Here is a 20,066-nt window from a genome sequence, read left to right as displayed (position 1 = left end):
GTGAGAGTCAATAGTTCCTATGGATGTTTCAGTTACATATCGTACAGGAAAACAAGAGCACCGCCTTGCGGGTGCTGACGCTCATCTGATTTTTTTTGTGTAATAGAAATATTGTCCTACCCATGATTTTCTAAGTCTAAAAAGGGCCATCATTCTTGCAAAAAGCAGGATAGAGTTATGTTTCTTGATGTACAGTGTCCACTTATGATGGTGAAAAACTGTTGCAAGTTTTAAAGCAATAGCTTTGATAGTTAATGAGAAAAGTTGACTTAAACATAATACTCAACCAAGAAAATGATTTTCTAAGTCCAAAAGGGGCAATAATTATTGCAAAAAGCAGGATGGAGTTACGCTGCTTGCTGTACAGGGTCAGCTTATGATGGTGAACAAGTGTTGCAAGTTTCAAAGCAATAGCTTTGATAGTTTAAGAGAAAAAGTTGACCTAAACATAAAACTTAACCAAGAAATCTGATATTTTCTAAGTCCAAAAGGGGCCATAAATCTAGCAAAAAGCAGGAGGGAGTTATGTTTCTTGCTGTACAGGGTCAACTTATGCTGGTGAACAAGTGTTGCAAGTTTTAAAGCAAAAGCTTTGATAGTTTAGGATAAAAGCTGACCTAAACATAAAACTTAACCAAGAAAACTGATTTTCTAAGTCCAAAAGGGGCAATAAATCTTGCAAAAGCAAGATGGAGTTATGTTTCTTGATGTACAGGGTCTGCTATGATGGTGAACAAGTATTCCAAGTTTCAAAGCAATAGCTTTGATAGTTTGGGAGAAAAGTTGACCTAAACATAAAACTTAACCAAGAAATCTGATATTTTCTAAGTACAAAAGGGGCCATAAATCTTGCAAAAAGCAAGATGGAGTTATGTTTCTTGCTATACAGGGTCAGCTTATGATGGTGAACAAGTATTCCAAGTTTCAAAGCAATAGCTTTGATAGTTTAGGAGAAAAGCTGACCTAAACATAAAACTTAACCAGGCAACGCCGACGCAGACACCGACGCCGACGCCGACAACCGCTCAAGTGATGACAATAACTCATCATTTTTTTTCCAAAAAATCAGATGAGCTGAAAACCTCTGTTGGCGTTAATCTTGTGCTCAGTGTGACCTTGACCTCTGAGCTAGGGGCCTAGGTTTTGTGCAAGACATGTCACCTAGGAGGAACATTTGCGCCAAGTAATATCAAAATCCTTTCTGGGATGTCAATGTTATCAACTGGACATGAAAGTATGGATGGACAGAATGAAGGACAACTAGCGTAACTCTCTAGTCCACGGAACTGGTTTTCAATCAGTAGGGGACTAATAATAAATATAACATACTTCCTAATTTGCAATTTACACACATTCCTGCATCATAACTAAACATGTTAGATTTTATTTAAGCATCATGTAAATGGCGAAAATGTACTAAATGACAAGATGGCCATGATGGCCCTATATCACTCCCATAAGTTCTAAAGAAGAACATATTTGCTAAATTCCTTTCAAAAGAGGCCAGAAGATTTAGAAAAGAAGATTTTCACTGTTTTCCATAGAGCAATATTTACGGAAAACCGGATCATCCTCCATGAATACATGATTAAACAAGAGGACCAAATGGGCCTAAGTTGATCATCTGACCTTGCTTCTGACCAAGTTTGGTGAACATCCTTTAAAACATTTAGTAAAATAAAAGTTATTTAAATCCATAGTTTATATTTTGCTGTGACGGCCAAAAAATGCGCTTCCATTAGAACAGACTTCAAGATAACAAGTTGGTGAACTTTATTTTCTATTTTTAGCTCTAGTAGCCCCTAAAAGGGACCAAGCACAACCCTTTGAATAAATTTGGAAGAGGACTATACAATGACACTACAGACCAAGTTTAAAAAAGATCCATCAAGTAGTTCATGAGACATTTTTCTATTTCTAGCTAAAGAGGCCACTAAAAGGGGCCAAGTGCTCCCATTTGAACAAGTTTGGGACAGGACCTAACAATGTAGTGACCAAGTTTAATGAAGATCCACCCAGAGTTTCAAGAGAAGATGTCATTTAATTTTATTTCCATATTTAAATCTGGGGGCCCCTAAAAGGGCCAAACACCCACATTTTAACAAATTTAAGAGAGGACCATACACTGATGTTACAAGGTTGATGAAGATCCATCAGGCAGTTTATGAGAAAAAGTCATTTAAAGGTATTTCTAATTTTAGCACCAGTGGTCCCTACATGTAGTGAGCCAAGCATCCCCATTTGAACAAAATTGGCAGCAGACCTTACAATGATGCTACACACAAAATTTGATGAAAATTCATCAGTGCTTTAAGAGAAGAAGTCATTTAAAAAAAATGGTCCAAGTGTCCCCATTTTAACACCTTTCGTAGAGGACCTTTTAATGATGCTCCAGACCAAGTTTGATAAAAGAACATCAAGCAGATCATCAGAAGAATAGCTGAAAGGAGCTTTTGCAGCCCCTAAAAAGGAGCTAAGTGCCAACAAAATTAGTTGAGGACCTTATAATGAGTTTAATGATGATCCATCAGGAGATTCATGCTGAAGTCATTAGTTTTAGTTATAGCGGCCCCTTAAAGGGGCCAAGTGCCCTCACTTTAACAAAATTTGAGGAGGACCTTATAATAATGTTACAGACCCAATTTTGATAAGATCCATCAAGCAGTTCATAAGAAAAAATATTTCTATTTTTCGCTCTAGCAGCCCGTAACTATGAATTAACTTTGGAGAAGACCTTATAATGATGCTACAGACCAAATTTGATGAAGATCCATTGTGCAGTTCATGTGAAGAAGTTGTTTAACAGTATTTCTATTTTTAGCCCTAGCAGCCCCTAAAAGGGGCCAAGTGCCCCCACCTGAACAAGTGAATGAAGTATTGCCATGCAATACAAAGTCCCCTACTGGAAGGCATCTAATTTTCTCTACTGCAGTATATTACATATTGATCTGACATCTGTCAATGATGTTTGTTTGTTTGTTTGTAAGCTTATTTATAGCTGCCACCTGTAACCCATACGGGCGACTCCTCCAGAAGACTGTTAGTAATGTTAGTGAGAGTGTAGCAAGATACAGAAGACGCTCCGATTCCAGTAGCTTTCCTGGTTCTTTAGCGTGCCAGGTGTAAAGCACCCATACATGGGACGCTTATCCCAGTGTTAGTAATTTTTAGTTGGAGCAGCGGGGGCTCGAACTCACGACTACTGGTTTCAAAGTCAGACAGTGTTACCACTGGACCACTGCATTCGCTTCTTGTCAATAATGTGTACTATATATACAATATGTTATAACACAACATTTCGATTAAAATTTGAATATACAAAAATCTACAGTTGTTGTTGATTGTTTCACAACATCTATAAATATAGAAAAGTATTTATTTTCAATTTGAACTTGGTGGTAAAATATGAGAAACACATGCCCCCGATGGCACTTTGAATGAATAGTTATGGCCGATGTTACAGTTTAGGACCTTTGACCTACGGACCTGGGTCTTGCGCGCGACACATGGTCTTACTGTGCCACACATTCATGCGTAGTTATTTTAAAATCCATGCATGAATGGCAAAGATATGGACCGGACACGCCCATCAATGCACTATCATGAAATATGACCTTTAACGTCTAAGTGTGACCTTGACCTTTGAGCTACAGACCTGGGTCTTGCGTGCGCACGACACGTCGTCTTCCTGTGGTACACATTCATGCCCAATAATTTTAAAATCCATGCATGAATGACAAAGATATGGACCGGACACGCCCAACTATCATGAACAAGAGTGCAAGAATGTCACAATATACGCCCGTCACAGCAAATTTCTTTACTCCTAGCACCTGTATTTGCAAATGGAATTTTAATTTTGTGGTTGTTTAGTAATAACTGTAAGTGTTTTGTTTTTCTAAGTCCACAAAAAAACTCCTTACCAGGTAGAGATACCTTAAAATACACCTAAAATTGGAAAGTAACATCTATGTTGTACCACAGAAAAGTGGTCTTGGTTTTTCCCTACGGTCAATTATAAAAAAAGTTACAATATAAGTTATTTATAGTAACAACTAAGGGAAGTTATTCTTAAAAAAAAAAAAAAATAAATAAAATAAAAATAAAAATTGTAAGTCCTCACAAAAATCTTTACCATGTAGAGACTGGTCAAAATACACCTCAAAATTGGATGTAGCATGCATGTTGTACTACAGAAAAGTGGTCTCGATTTTTCCCTACTAATGAAAAAGTTACAATATAAGCTATTTATAGTAACAACAAAGGGAAGTAATTCTAAAAAAGGGAACTGCACATGACACTTCGTCTCATGATGGTGTATAATTGTGTCAAGTTACATCAAAATCCCTCCATGCATGAAGAAGAAATGCTTCGGACAAAGTCATCCTTGTATCTGACCTTTGGCCTCTAAGTGTGACCTTGACCTTAGACCTAGGGACCTGGTTCTTGCGCATGACACTACATCTCGTGGTGGTGAACATTTGTGCCAAGTTATATCAAAATCCCTCTATGCATGAAGAAGAAATGCTCCGGAAAAGGTTTTCATTCTTGTATCCTTTGACCTCTAAGTGTGACCTTGACCTTAGACCTAGAGACCTGTTTCTTGCACAAGACACTCCACCTCATGGTGGTGAACATTTGTGCCAAGTTGTATCAAAATCCCTCTATGCATGAAGAAGAAATGCTCCGGACAAAGTTTTCATTCTTGTATACTTTGACCTCTAAGTGTGACCTTGACCTTAGACCTAGGGACCTGGTTCTTGCGCATGACACTCCGTCTCATGATGGTGAACAACTGTGCCAAGTTTCATCAAAATCCCTTCATGCATGTAGAAGATATGCTCCGGACAAAGTCTGTGGACGCCGCCCGCCCACCCGCCAGGGGCGTTCCCATAATACGTCCCGTTTTTCAAACGGGCGTATAAAAATGACCTTTAACGTCTAAGTGTGACCTTGACCTTTGAGCTACGGACCTGGGTCTTGCGGGCGACACGTCGTCTTACTGTGGTACACATTCATGCCAAGTTATTTGAAAATCCATCCATCGATGACAAAGATATGGACCGGACACGAAAATTGCGGACAGACTGACAGACCGACAGACTGACAGACCGTTCAAAAACTATATGCCTCCCTTCGGGGGCATAAAAATGTAAGAAATCATCATATTAAAGGTAAGTAATTCTGAAGAAAATACACAAACAATTTTTTTAATTGGGTCCATATGACACAATATTTTACCGACTGGACAGGAAAAGATCAATGTTGACTTTTGACCTTCAGGTTGACCTTGACCTTTGCACTAGGAGTCTTGGTACTGCACATTACACATTGTCTCATTGTGGTGAACATTTGTGTCAAGTAGTATTACAAGAGGCCCCAAGAGGCCCAATGGGCCTAAGTCACTCACCTGAGGCAGACCTTGACCTAATTAGACTAGATCAAAGTATTAAATCTAAAAAATAATTTAAAACCTTTTTCTCTTTAATTTTAAAATAAAACAAGAAGCTGCGTTCAATAAACGCTTGATGCCCCTGGTGGCATCCTTGTCAATACAAAGCAACATAAGTTCAAAATGAGGTCAAGGTCAAGCTCAAACTGAGGTCAGGTGATGTCTGAAGATGAGGAATGGTCACAGGTTACATCTGCATTAGTATCAAGTCATTCTAGTAAGGGGTATTGATGCTAGACAAAACGGTCCCATTTGGTTAACCAAGAGATGGCCCATATAAAGCAACCTAAGTCCAAAATGAGGTCAAGGTCAAACTGAGGTCAGGTGATGTCTGAAGATGAGGAATGGTCACAGGTTACATCTGCATTAGTATCAAGTCATTCTAGTAAGGGGTATTGATGCTAGATGAAACAGTCCCATTTGGTTAACCTCGTACGGACGTACAAACAGATGGACAGGACAATCACTATATGCTTCCCGCATCAGTAGATGCCGGGGGCATAAAAAGACTTAAAGGTATTTCTATTTTTAGCTCTAGTGGCCCCTAAAAGTGGCCAAGTGTCCCCATTTGAACAAACTTGGGAGAGGACCATATAATTATGTTACAGACCAAGTTTGATGAAGATCTATCAAGCGGTTGAAGAGAAGAAGTTGTTTAAAAGGTATTTCTATTTTTAGCTGTAGCAGCCCCTAAAAAGGGCCAATTGCCCCCATTTGAAAAAAAACTTTGGAGAGGACCAGATAACATGACCAGGAACTGAACATAAGGAACATTTGTGTGAAATTATTTCAAATGGAGATGTAGTTAGAAGTTTTTTCTATTATTGGCTCTTGTGGCCACTTCGTACTGCAAACAGGAAATACTTCACCAATATCAAATAGGATCATCCAATTCATTTGAAATTTGGCTGATATTCGCTAAGTGATTTAAAAGATGTAGTCTGAAGTGTCAATGAACAGATGGATGGCGAGTGGTCACAATAGCTCACCCTTACCATATGGTTTGGAGTGAGCTAATAATTCTAACTCTAAGTATTTGTTTATTCCTTTGTAAAGCTCAGAAAGGTCATCCAGGTGCTGTCACATGGTGTGTAAACCTGTCACATGCATGCATTTATTTGAATGTTGCATATCAACAAATGCGGAAATCATCATCTAAAACATACAAAATGTATCCAATATTTTCAAATATTTTTGTTTCAATGTGAATCTGAAGCAAATTATTTGTCCACACAGTTGCTGAATCATGTTCATAACTTGAACATTCTCGTCATGAGAGGAAAGAAATGTCTGATAGGCAATCATTGTTAGGCAATCATTGTTCTCTAAGGAATCTGCGAGATCTGAACAATCACTGCAGTTGAGTGTTGATTCTCCATATTAACCTACATATTAACCGGAACACTAAGCTGCTGTAAATATTTTCTACAAACAAAACCATACCATACCCTTTGTGAGGTAATATCCTTGTCTGCCTCATCATAGAACACACTAGTAATTCCTGCCTCCAACATTCTACGGGCAAGAACACGTCCTATATTCCTGTTTGCACTCACATCATGCAAACTGTAAATATTGAGAAAACAAGAACTGTCACTGTAAGCAACATATGCCCCTTAGCAGTATTTTACACATTTGAGTAAAACTGAGAAGCAAACAAATATAAGTGTTAATGAACATCATGGAGAGAAATCTTGAACACATGGGTTCTTTGGTCATCAAACTATCAAACTAACTTTTAAAGTTTAACAAGAGCTGTCTCCATAGGATGACACATGCCCCCGATGGCACTTTGAATGAATAGTTATGGCCAATGTTAGAGTTTAGGACCTTTGACCTACGGACCTGGGTCTTGCGCGTGACACATCGTCTTACTGTGCCACACATTCATGCATAGTTATTTTAAAATCCAAGCATGAATGACAAAGATATGGACCGGACACGCCCATCAATGCACTATCATGAAATATGACCTTTAACGTCTAAGTGTGACCTTGACCTTTGAGCTACAGACCTGGGTCTTGCGTGCAACACGTCATCTTACTGTGCCACACATTCATGCGTAGTTACTTGAAAATCCATCCATGGATGAATGGACCGGACACGCCCATCAATGCACTATCATGAAAAATGACCTTTAACGTCTAAGTGTGACCTTGACCTTTGAGCTACGGACCTGGGTCTTGCGCACGACACGTCTTCTTACTGTGGTACACATTCATGCCAAGTTATTTAAAATCCATCCATGGATGACAAAGATATGGACCGGACACGCCCAACTATCATGAAAAATGACCTTTAATGTCTAAGTGTGACCTTGACCTTTGAGCTATGGACCTGGGTCTTGCGCGCGACACGTCGTCTTACTGTGGTACACATTCATGCCAAGTTATTTGAAAATCCATCAAAATCGATCCATCGATGACAAAGATATGGACCGGACACGAAAATTGTGGACAGACCGACAGACGGTTCAAAAACAATATGCCTCCCTTCGGGGGCATAAAAATAGCCTAACTGATAATATTATGGTCATTCATTTTCAAATATTAAAATATTGCAATACATTAAATACAGGTATATTCAACCAACAACCAGAAGTACTCAAAAGTATAATCGTATGTAACCGGCACCACCAATGAGAGGCGAACACATAGTGATATTTGGACCAAAATCATAATTTTGTCACTTAAAACAAGAGGGTCCTGTATCATTCACCTTACCTAGTTCTAACCCAAGATAGCATAGTTTCTAATTTGGCCTAAATTTCATAAAGATAAACATTTTAACCATGCTTTGTGAAAATCAACCTGGTCATTATCTAAGTTTTTCAATGATTTGACATAGTTTTAGACCTCAGGCACCCAATTTTTGAACTTGACCAAGATTTCATAAAGACAAAACAAAAATGATTTATGATGATCAAGTTGAAAAAGTTGCCTTTAAGGTGTTTACAAAGTTCTATGATTTGACCTAATGACCTAGATTTTCCCAAGTGACACAGTTACAAATTTCATCCTACAAATTAAACAGGCAAACGTTTCAACCAACCCTCATGAAGATCAGGTAGAAAATGTGGTCTTTTGAGCGCTAACAATGTCTTTCTATATCTGAACTAGATAACCCAGTTTTGAAGCTGACCTATATTTCATAAAGATAAACATTCTGACAAAGTTTTATGAAGAATAATTAGAAAATGTGGTCTCTAGAGTGTTAACAACTTTTAACAAGATTTCATAGAGACAAGAGCATGTCGAACACGAAATGCCCCCCTTGATGCATTTAGTAATTGCACAAGGAACAGGAATTATACGCTCACTGTAAACGAAAGTTCTACCATTCTGGTTTAATCTGACCTTGACCTTTTACCTATTAACCTAACAAGAGATTACAGAGTGATCTTGGCGCCACCCACTGAGCCATTTTTGAATGTTCCAAATTTCAAGACTAGCTCAAGGTCAAATTTCATTTCGGTACAAAACAATGTGTATGTGGTCCAAATTTGAAAGCTGTGGCTTGAGAAATGTGAAAGTAGGTCACTAGATCAATTCAATGTCAAAGTTCATTTCAGTAGACAGAACTATGCATGTGCTTCAAATTTGGAGGCTGTAGCTTGAGAAATGTGAAAGTAGGTAATAGTTAAAAATCAATGTCAAATTTCAATTCAGAACACAAAAATATGCATGCCGTCCAAATTTGGAGCCTGTAGCTTCAGAAATGTGAAAGTAATCTCAAGATCAAAATTCATTTCGGTACACAAAACTACGCATGTGGTTCAAATTTGAAGGCTGCAGCTTGAGAAATGTGGAAGTAGGTCACTAGGTCAAAATCAAGGTCAAATTTTATTTTGGAACAAAAAGCTACGCCTATGGTCCAAATTTGAAGCCTGTACCTTCAAAAATGTGAAAGTAGGTCACTAGGTCAATAACAAGGTCAAAGTTTGTTTCAGTACACAAACCTATGCATGTGGCCCAAATATGAAGGCTGTAGGTACAGAAATGTGAAAGTAGGTCACTAGGTCAAGATCAAGGTCAACTCATCTTGCCACTCAGAACTATACATGTGGTCCAAATTTGAATGATGTAAGTTATGGACATGAAGATTCTAAGTTTTTCCCTATATAAGTCTATAAGTGACCCAGTTTCGAACTTGACCTAGATATCATCAAGGTGAACATTCTGACCCATTTTCATGAAGATCCGTTGAAAAGTATGGCCTCTAGAGAGGTCAAAAGGTTTTTCTATTTTTAGACCTACTGACCTAGTTTTTGATCGCAGTTGACCCAGTTTCGAACTTGACCTAGATATCATCAAGATGAACATTCAGACCAACTTTCATACAGATCCCATGAAAAATATGGCCTCTAGAGAGGTCACAAGGTTGTTTTTTTTTATTTGACCTATTATTTGACTTACTGACCTAGTTTTTGATGGCACATGACCCAGTTTCAAACCTGACCTAGATATCATCAAGATGAACATTCAGACCAACTTTCATACAGATCCCATGGAAAATATGGCCTCTAGAGAGGTCAAAAGGTTTTTTTATTATTTGACCTACTGACCTAGTTTTTGAACTTGACCTAGATATCATCAAGATGAACATTCTGACCAATTTTCATGAAGATCCATTGAAAAGTATGGCCTCTAGAGAGGTCACAAGGTTTTTCTATTTTTACACCTACTGACCTAGTTTATGACCGCACGTAACCCAGTTTCTAACTTGACCTAGATATCATCAGACGACGGACGCCACGCCATCACAAAAGCTCATCTTGTCACTTTGTGACAGGTGAGCTAACTAGATGCCCACAAGCAACATGTCGAGCCCGCCAGCTGTCAAAAGGACTGGGAGTTGCACATTACACTTGTCTCATTGAGGCAAACATTTATGCCAAATAAAAAAGAGATTGCAAAAAGTTACAATATAAGTTATTTAAAGTAACAACAAAGGGACGTAAATCTTAAAAAAAAATGTTTAACAAGAGCTGTCTCCATAGGATGACACATGCCCCCGATGGCACTTTGAATGAATAGTTATGGCCGATGTTAGAGTTTAGGACCTTTGACCTACGGAGCTGGGTCTTGCGCGCGACACCTCGTCTAACTGTGCCACACATTCATACGTAGTTATTTTAAAATCCATGCATGAATGGCAAAGATATGGACCGGACACGCCCATCAATGCACTTTCATGAAAAATGACCTTTAACGTCTAAGTGTGACCTTGACCTTTGAGCTACAGACCTAGGTCTTGCGCGCGACACGTCGTCTTACTGTGGTACACATTCATGCCAAGTTATTTGAAAATCCATCAATGGATGACAAAGATATGGACCGGACACGCCCATCAATGCACTATCCTTTAACGTGTTAGTGTGACCTTAACCTTTGAGCTACAGACCTGGGTCTTGCGCGCGACATGTCGTCTTACTGTTGTACACATTCATGCCAAGATATTTGAAAATCCATCCATCGATGACAAAGATATGGACCGGACACGCCCATCAATGAACTATCCTTTAACGTCTAAGTGTGACCTTGACCTTTGAGCTACGGACCTGGGTCTTGCGTGCGACATGTCGTCTTACTGTGGTACACATTCATGCCAAGTTATTTGAAAATCAATCCATCGATGACAAAGATATGGACCGGACACGAAAAATGCGGACAGACTGACAGACGGTTCAAAAACTATATGCCTCCCTTCAGGGGCATAAAAGTCCACATAAAAATCCTCACCAGTAGAGATAGGTAAAAATACACCTGAAAATTGGATATAACAGGTATGTTGTACTACAGAAAAGTGGTCTTGATTTTTCCCTACAACCAGTAATAAAAAAGTTATGAATATAAGCTATTTATAGTAACAACAAAGGGAAGTAATTCTAGGATCTTGCGCATGACACTCCGTCTCATGATGATGAACAATTGTGCCAAGTTACATCAAAATCCCTCTATGCATCAAAAAGAAATGCTCCAGACAAAGTCATCCTTGTATCTGACTTTTGACCTTAGACCTAGGGACCTGGTTTTTGCGCAAGACACTCCGTCTCATGGTGGTGAACATTTGTGCAAATTTACATCAAAATCCCTCCATGCATGAAGAAGAAATGCTCCGGACAAAGTTGTCATTCTTGTATCCTTTGACCTCTAAGTGTGACCTTGACCTTAGGCCTAGGGACCTGGTTCTTGCGCAAGACACTCGGTCTCATGATGGTGAACAATTGTGCCAAGTTACATCAAAATCCCTCCATGCATGAAGAAGAAATGCTTCGGACAGTCATTTTTGAATTTGACCTTTGACCTGTAAGTGTGACCTTGACCTTTGAGATAGGAACCTGAGGTTTGCGCATGACACTCTGTCTCACTGAGGTTAACATTCATGACAAATATAAACAAGATTGCTCCATGCATGTCTAAGTTATGGTCCGGACAAACAAATCCAGACGGATGGACAGACGCACGGACGGACGGATGCATGCACGCACACACACGCACGCACATACACCGAACAGCCATTTGGACGCATAAAATTTTTAGGAAAGGCAAGTTAAGGGATATTACTAGCATGTGGTCTACATCTTCCATTGCCATGGCCAGAGTGTATTACATCACTTCCCAATCAACAACTAAAGGGCCACTAAATCATTCTTCAATTTTCTAAATTTAGCAATGAAAAGCAAAGAGAATTTGAACTTTTTATTTTCATTTTTCTCTCAAAAGTAGGTAGTACATGAACTATGTTGTATAAATGTTTCAAGAGTAAAACTTACTTATATAGATACATAGCAAGATGAGGTTCTCTAGATGAGGCCTCTAGCACAATTTTCCCTGTCCAATGCTCGATGTAAGCTCTTGTATCATTTCTGTCATACACTAGCCTAAAATACAAATAAGTACACAAACACAGCCTTTGTGTGCAACAAAACTGGATATGAGTATCAAGTATTCATGTAAGTTTCACTGTACATCAATGCCAAGTTTTCAAGTAAATCTTGTAACTGAATAATTCAGTAAGACACTGTCATTTTATTAGAACTAGAAATATTTTTAATGTAAAATGACCTTGAAAATGTTACCTGTGGTAGTAATCTTTTCTAGGTGCCTGAAATCTCCATCCTTTTCTTTTTGGCGCCAGTCCCATAAACTCCAAAGCTCTAAAAAAATTAAAAGCGAAGAAAAATTTAAAAATATGGTATTCCTGAAAAAGCTTGAATTATGAGCAAGTCGTAGGGAAACAAGTGAATGAAGTATTGCCATGCATTACAAAATCCCTTACTGGAAGGCACCTAATTTTCTCTACTGTTATTTATAGTGACAACAAAGGGAAGTAAATCCTAAAAAAAATCTATATAATAAAGGTCTCTACAGAACTCTTTACCAGGTAGAGATAGGTCAAAATACACCTAAAAATTGGATGTAACATGCATGTTGTACCACAGACAAGTGGTCTCGATTTTTCCCTATCGCCAGTAATAAAACAAGAGTGCCAGAATGTCACAATATACGCCCGTCACAGCAACTTTCTTTACATAAGCACCTGTATTTGCAAATGGAATTTTAATTTTGTGGTAGTAATTATTGTAATTCTTTTGTTTTTCTAAATCCACATAAAAACTCCATACCAGGTAGAGATACCTTAAAATACACCTAAAATTTGAAAGTAGCATCTATGTTGTACCACAGCAAAGTGGTCTTAGTTTTTACCTACGGTCAATTATAAAAAAAGTTACAATATAAGTTATTTATAGTAACAACTAAGGGAAGTTAATCTTAAAAAAAAAAAAAAAAAAAAAAAAAATCCCCCCCACCCCCCCCCAAAAAAAACAAAAAAAACTTGCAAGTCCACACAAAAACCCTTAGGCGTAAAAAAAAATTTGTTTGTTTCCGGTATCCCAACCTACCCTAAATTTTTGGCCCGACCCTAAATGTTTTTATGACCTTGGAGAATATTTTTTTCAACTTTTTAACAAAAAGATGCAAAACTGCACTTTTTATTTTTTAAACATGGCCAGTGATGTTAGAAATCAACTTACTGATGCTCTAAAGGCATAACCCCCTTATTTGTAATCATTTTTTGACAAAAAAATAATTTCCGAAAAGTCTCCCTTAATAAAAAAAAAATTCCAAAAAAAAAAAAAATTTCCGACCTACCCACCCTAATTTTTTTTAGCAAGTTACCGGAAACAAAGAATTTTTTTTTTAGGCCTTACCAGGTAGAGATAGGTCAAAATACACCTCAGAATTGGATGTAACATGCATGTTGTACTACAGAAAAGTGGTCTCGATTTTTTCCCTACGACTAGTAATGAAAAAGTTACAATACAAGCTATTTATAGTAACAAGAAAGGGAAGTAATTCTAAAGAAGGGACCTGTGCATGACACTTCGTCTCATGATGGATGGTGTACAATTGTGCCAAGTTATATCAAAATCCCTCCATGCATGAAGAAGAAATGCTCCGGACAAAGTTTTCATTCTTGTATCCTTTGACCTCTAAGTGTGACCTTGACCTAAGACCTAGGGACCTGGTTCTTGCGCATGACACTCCGTCTCATGATGGTGAACAATTGTGCCAAGTTAAATCAAAATCTCTCCATGCATGAAAAAGATATGCTCCGGATAAAGTCATTCCTTAATTTGACCTTTGATCTCCAAGTGCGACCTTGACCTTAGAACTAGGGACCTGGTTCTTGCGCAGGACACTCCGACTCACGATGGTGAACAACTGTGCCAAGTTTCATCAAAATCCCTCCATGCATAAAGAAGATATGCTCCGGACAAAGTCATTCTTGAATTTGACATTTGACCTCAAAGTGTGACCTTGACCTTAGACCTAGGGACCTGGTTCTTGCCAATGACACTACATCTCATGATGGTGAACAACTGTGCCAAGTTTCATCAAAATCCCTCCATGCATGAAGAAGATATGCTCCGGACAAAATCTGTGGATGCCGCCCGCCAGGGGCGTTCCCATAATACGTCCCGTTTTTCAAATGGGCGTATAAAAAGTTACAATATAAGCTATTTATAGTAAAACAGTAATTCTAAAAACAAGAGGGCCATGATGGCCCTATATCGCTCACCTGTTATCATTGCACTTGAGGACAAGAAGGTCCTCAGAAAAAATATCTAAGTCCAAAGGACAGTAACAACAAAGGGAAGAAATTTAAACGAAAAGAAAAAAAAATTCTTACAAGGTATAGATACGTCAAAAAACACCTAAAAATTGGAGGTATCATCCATATTGTACCATAGAAAAGTGGTCTCGGTTTTTCGCGGCCAATAATAAAAAAGTTACTAAAAATAAGCTATTTATAGTAACGTAAAAGGGAAGTTATTAAAAAAAAAAATTTATTGTAAGTGAACAAAAGAAGGATCTGCCAAATAAATCTGTTGACATAAATGAAATTTCAGATCAGTATCTTCATTAGGTACGGAGATATACCCATTTTAATTTGAAATAAAGGCAGGTAATTTGACATAAAATCAGCCATAGTTATCTACTCTGATTGGCTCAGTCCAACTAATGACAATAATGAAATTTCAAATAAGTCCTATAAGTACTAATTGATATAAATCCATTTTGATATTAATCAGGGGAGGTAATCAGATCTATATAAAATAACTCTGGAACCTACGATTGGATCTGATTTGTCATGGAATCCAAGATTTATTGTTGTTGAAGATATTTTGGAAGTTTGTATCAAATAAAACCATAAATGAAGTCTCTATATGGCTGCAAAAACCAAAATAGCCAATTCTGAACCTTTAAGGGGCCATAACTCTGGAACCCATGATGGAATCTGGCCAGTTCAAAAAAGGAACCAAGATCCTGTGGTGATACAAGTTGTATGCAAGTTTGGTTAAAATCAAATCATACAAGAAGCTGCTATTGTGCAGACAAGGTAAAAATAGCTAATTCTGGCCCTTTCAGGGGCCATAACTCTAGAACTCATAATGGGATCTGGCCAGTTCAAGAAAGGAACCGAGATCTTATGGTGATACAAGTTGTGTGCAAGTTTGGTTAAAATAAAATCATAAATGAAACCACTATCGTGCAGACAAGAAATTGTTGACGCACGGACTGACGCACGGATGGACTGGCGACGGACGACGGACGAAGGGTGATCACAAAAGCTCACCTTGTCACTATGTGACAGGAGAGCTAACAACGGTGCCTCATGATGGTGAACATTTGTGCCAAGTTACATCAAAATCCCTCAATGCATTAAGAAGAAATGCTCCAGACAAAGTCGTTCTTGTATCTGATTCTGACCTTTGGCCTCTAAGCGTGACCTTGACCTTAGATCTAGGGACCTGGTTCTTGCGCATGACACTCTGTCTCATGGTGGTGAACATTTGTGCCAAGTAATATTAAAAGTTATAGACTGGACAGGAAACTAAAATGTTTCTGTAGGACACAGGGTGTGCCCCCACTGGTACATTTGTCACAAATAAGGGGCAGTAATTCAAATGTTTGCAGTCTTAAGGGGTATAGCCTCAACAAACATTTTATGAAAAGGATTCATTATTCTAGGCCATATACTTTTTGAGCTATGAGCATCACAAATAAAAAATGCACTATTTTGGCTATTTCAAGGGCCATAACTCTGTAATAAGCACTAAAATTCTCAAGAATAATGCCAAGTGTGCAAGGTCACATCATCATAAAAACTCAAGCAAGGATTCATGAATTTACATCAAATACTTTTTGAGCTAGGCACATTATTAGGTGAAAATGTGCATTTTTGACTATTTCAGGGGCCATAACTTTAAAAATAGGGGGTGGAGCCAGCCAAAAAATAAGAGGTGCTCAAATTCATATCATGATAAAGACTCATGCAAGTTTTCATCCATTTATATATATACATACTCTTTTTGAGCTAGATGTGTCACAAGGTGAAAATGTGTATTTTTGACTATTTCATGGAAAATTACTCTGGAAATAGGGGACGGAGGCAGACACAAAATAGGTGGTGCACCAGTTCATATCATGATAAAGACTCATGCAAGGTTTAATCAATTTATATGAAATACTTTTTGAGTTAGGTGTGTCACAAGGTGAAAATGTGCATTTTTGACTATTTCAGGGGCAATAACTCTAGAAATAGAGGGTGGAGCCAGATGAAAGATAGGAGGTGCGCAAGTTCATATCATGATTAAAACACATGCAAGGTTTTATCAATTTATATTAAATACTTTTTGAGCTAGGCACGTCACAAGGTGAAAATGTATATTTTTGACTATTTCAGGGGCCATTACTCTGGCTATAGGGGGCAGAGCCAGATGAAAAATAGGAGGTGCGCAAGTTCATATCATGATTCAGACTCCTGCAAGGTTTCATGAATCTTTATCAAATACTTTTTGAGCTAGGCGTGTCACAAGGTGAAAATGTGCATTTTTGACTATTTCAGGGGCCGTAACTCTGGAAATGTGGGGTGGAGCCAGACAAAAAATAGGAGGTGCGCAAGTTCATATCAAGATAAAGACACATGCAAGGTTTCATCAATTTATATCAAATACTTTTTGAGCTAGGCGCGTCTTGAACTTCGGACGGATGCACACACTCACGCACGCATAGACAAGACCTAATCTATATGCCCCCACCACTCATGGGGGGGGGGGGGGGGGGGGGGGGGGCACAAAAAGCCATTTTGGCCTTTGACTTCCAAGTGTGACCCAGCTAAGGGCCTGAGTTTTGTGCATGTTACGTTGTCTCATCCAGGGAAATATTTGTGCTAACTGATATTTAAATCCTGTTTTGCATGACAAAGTTACAGACCGGACAAGAAAAAAGTTCTGTTGACCTTTGATCTCCAAGTGTAACCTTGACCTTTAAGCTAGGGTTCTGGGTGTTGTGCATGACATATCATCTCATCATGGGGAACATTTATGCCAAGTAATATTGTAATCCCTAAATGGATGACTGAGTTATGGAATGGACAGGAAAAAAACACTGGTGTCCTTTGACCTCCAATTGTGACCTTAACCTTTGAGCTAGGGGTCCGAGTTTTGTATATGACATGTCATCTCATCATGGGGAATACTTGTGCCAAGTACTGGTAATATCAAAATCCCTTTATGAATGACAAGAGTTATGAACCCGACACGAAACAGACCCTGCTCATGCCATGTAAACATCTGACTGCCAAGTGTGACCTTGACCTTTGAGCTAGGGGTCTGAAAGTTGTGCATGACATATTGTCTTATTACGAGGTGTATTTGTGCCAAGTAATATTAAATTCCCTTCATGGATGGCAGAGTTATGGCCCGGACAGGGAAAAAGCCCTGTTGACCTTTGACCTCCAATTATTGTGACCTTGACTTTTGAGCCCGGGGTCCTGGTTTGTGCATGACACGTTGTCTCATCATGGGAAACATTTGTGCCTAGTAATATTAAAACCCCTTCATGAAAGACAGAGTTGCTGTAATTTACAAGTACTAACAATGGCAGAAATTTTTATTTACACAGTAAGTACACCCTTAGCATAGCTTTGTAGTCTCAATCCAATAGTCGATTTTAAGTTGCATGGAAAACTTCAGTATGAGCTAAGCAGACAAAGGCATCTAATTCCGTTAAATTGTAATTCAGAGTTATTGGACATAGCCCAATGACCGTATGCAATGACCCCAAGACATGCGTGAAGTTTCAATACAATAGCCCCCCAAGTACTTGCATATTAACACATGAATTTTCTTAGTATAAAAAAGCACATAATTTTGTTAAAATAAGAGTTAAGACTTCTAGGACCTGGACCTGTGACTATATTAACTGATCCTGAAGACATGTAAAGTTTTAATCCAATGTATCAATGCATTGCTGAGGTAGTTAATATTAATCAAATTTCTAAGTTAAAAAGGGTCACAACTCTGAAAATATTGATGCCAAAGTAATGTCTCTTGTCATACATGAACAAACTCTCTCTACTGTAAAATCATTTAAATTCCCTGGCATCAAATTTCGCGGAAACAGCAAAACAGACAGTTTTGCACGTGCTTTAATTTGCGCATTTTCAATTTAAAATGGACTTTTTTAAATGTTCTTTTTTTTCCAGAAATCACCAGCATCACATCTGTCAATAAAAGCGGCCCATTTATGACCTTGATAAAAAACAAGAGCTGTCGGAGGACAGCAATGCTCGACTATTCAACAGCCTTGTCAAGTGAATTAATACAAAAGTCGAAAAAGGGGCATAATTTTGTAAAAATGTAAAACAGGGTTATGGAACCTGCACAGTGCTTATCAGCTCATGACAGTGAACAAGTGTGTGAAGTTTCAATCCATTCCCATTAGTGGGTACTGAGATACCAGCTTACACATAAGAATTTAATCAAAAACTGCTAAGTTGAAAAAGGGGCATAATTAAAATTGTAAAATGCAAAGTAGAGTTATTGAACCTTTGCACTGCATGTCATATCATGACAGTGAACAAGTGTGTGAAGTTTCAATCCTTTCCCATTAGTGGATACTGAGATACCAGCTTACATACAAAAACTTAACCAAAAACTGCTAAGTCGAAAAAGGGGCAAACTTTTGAAAAAAACAACAAAAAAAACAAGTAGAGTTATGGGACCTGCTTAGTGCATGTCAGATCATGACAGTGAACAAGTGTGTGAAGTTTATATCCATTCCCATTTGTGAGTACTGAGATACCAGCTTACATACAAAGCCTTAACCAAAAATTTCTAAGTCAAAAAAGGGGCATAATTTTGTAAAAAAGCAAAACAGAGTTATGGAACCTGTGCAATGTAAGTCAGTTTATCACAGTGAATAAGTGTGTAAAGTTTCAATCCATTCCCACAAGTGGTTACTGAGATACCAGCTTACATACAAAACCTTAACCAAATCGGGACGCTGACGCAGATGCAGATGCCGAAGCACGGGCGAGTCCAATAGCTCTACTATTCTATGAATAGTTGAGCTAACAATAAGACAATCCAACTGATAATTGTTGTAAACTGACACTATGTGAAAGAGCATCAAAGGACCATTAAAACAAAAGGAGTTTGAAGTCTTATTATGAATGGCGCTTGTCCAATTACTCTAAAACAACAATGGCAGGTGTGAATAATTACGAAGCTGTGCTGTTTCAGTCAATAACGCAGTGTGACAAACTTGAAATTTGTGGACGACGTATAAATTTATACACATATGGATTCAAATATTTACATAGTTTTCTGTCGAGGATTAAATGATAAATAAAAAGAAATATTTCATAGCATTCGTAAGATGATGACAACGATATAAAACTAGCGTAAGTAACTGAAGCGTTCATAAACAAGACCCAATTAGTATCAATAACTTAATCAGATTTCATAAATCATTTTGGTAAAAACACATCAGTTCCTATCAAGACAAGCTTTAATTAACTGCCGATAAACTGTGACATTATGATAAAATTTGAAATAACATGCATATATTTCGGACAGGAAATAGATGCGGATAACTATTTACTAAATGGTTAAATAATAGCGCGGTCTTAAATTCGTGCATCGTTTGTTGCGCCAAAACCTCAAAATTCCTCCTGCACAAACAAAAATGATTTCACAGTATATGCAAGTATTCAAAGTCTCAGCTGAATATCACTGATAGTGTTTAAGATATTTGAC

At 38.0% G+C, this 20,066-nt stretch overlaps 1 protein-coding gene across 2 annotated transcripts in view; it reads right to left on the bottom strand.

The window, feature by feature from the left end:
- The window catches only part of LOC123533927 (39S ribosomal protein L18, mitochondrial-like), a 54,528-nt gene that overhangs the window by 9,261 nt on the left and 25,201 nt on the right, over positions 1-20,066 (bottom strand). For both annotated transcript variants that reach the window (XM_053519558.1, XM_053519557.1), the window contains 3 exons: positions 12,534-12,611; positions 12,228-12,335; positions 6,901-7,018 (listed from right to left, as the gene is read on the bottom strand). In XM_053519558.1, the coding sequence (XP_053375533.1) occupies positions 6,901-7,018; positions 12,228-12,335; positions 12,534-12,611 (304 nt within the window). The remainder of the gene's footprint in view (positions 1-6,900; positions 7,019-12,227; positions 12,336-12,533; positions 12,612-20,066) is intronic.

Source organism: Mercenaria mercenaria, chromosome 12 (assembly GCF_021730395.1).
Source record: "Mercenaria mercenaria strain notata chromosome 12, MADL_Memer_1, whole genome shotgun sequence".
In the NCBI taxonomy this organism is placed as follows: domain Eukaryota; kingdom Metazoa; phylum Mollusca; class Bivalvia; order Venerida; family Veneridae; genus Mercenaria; species Mercenaria mercenaria.
This window is presented reverse-complemented; position numbering and strand designations above follow the sequence as displayed.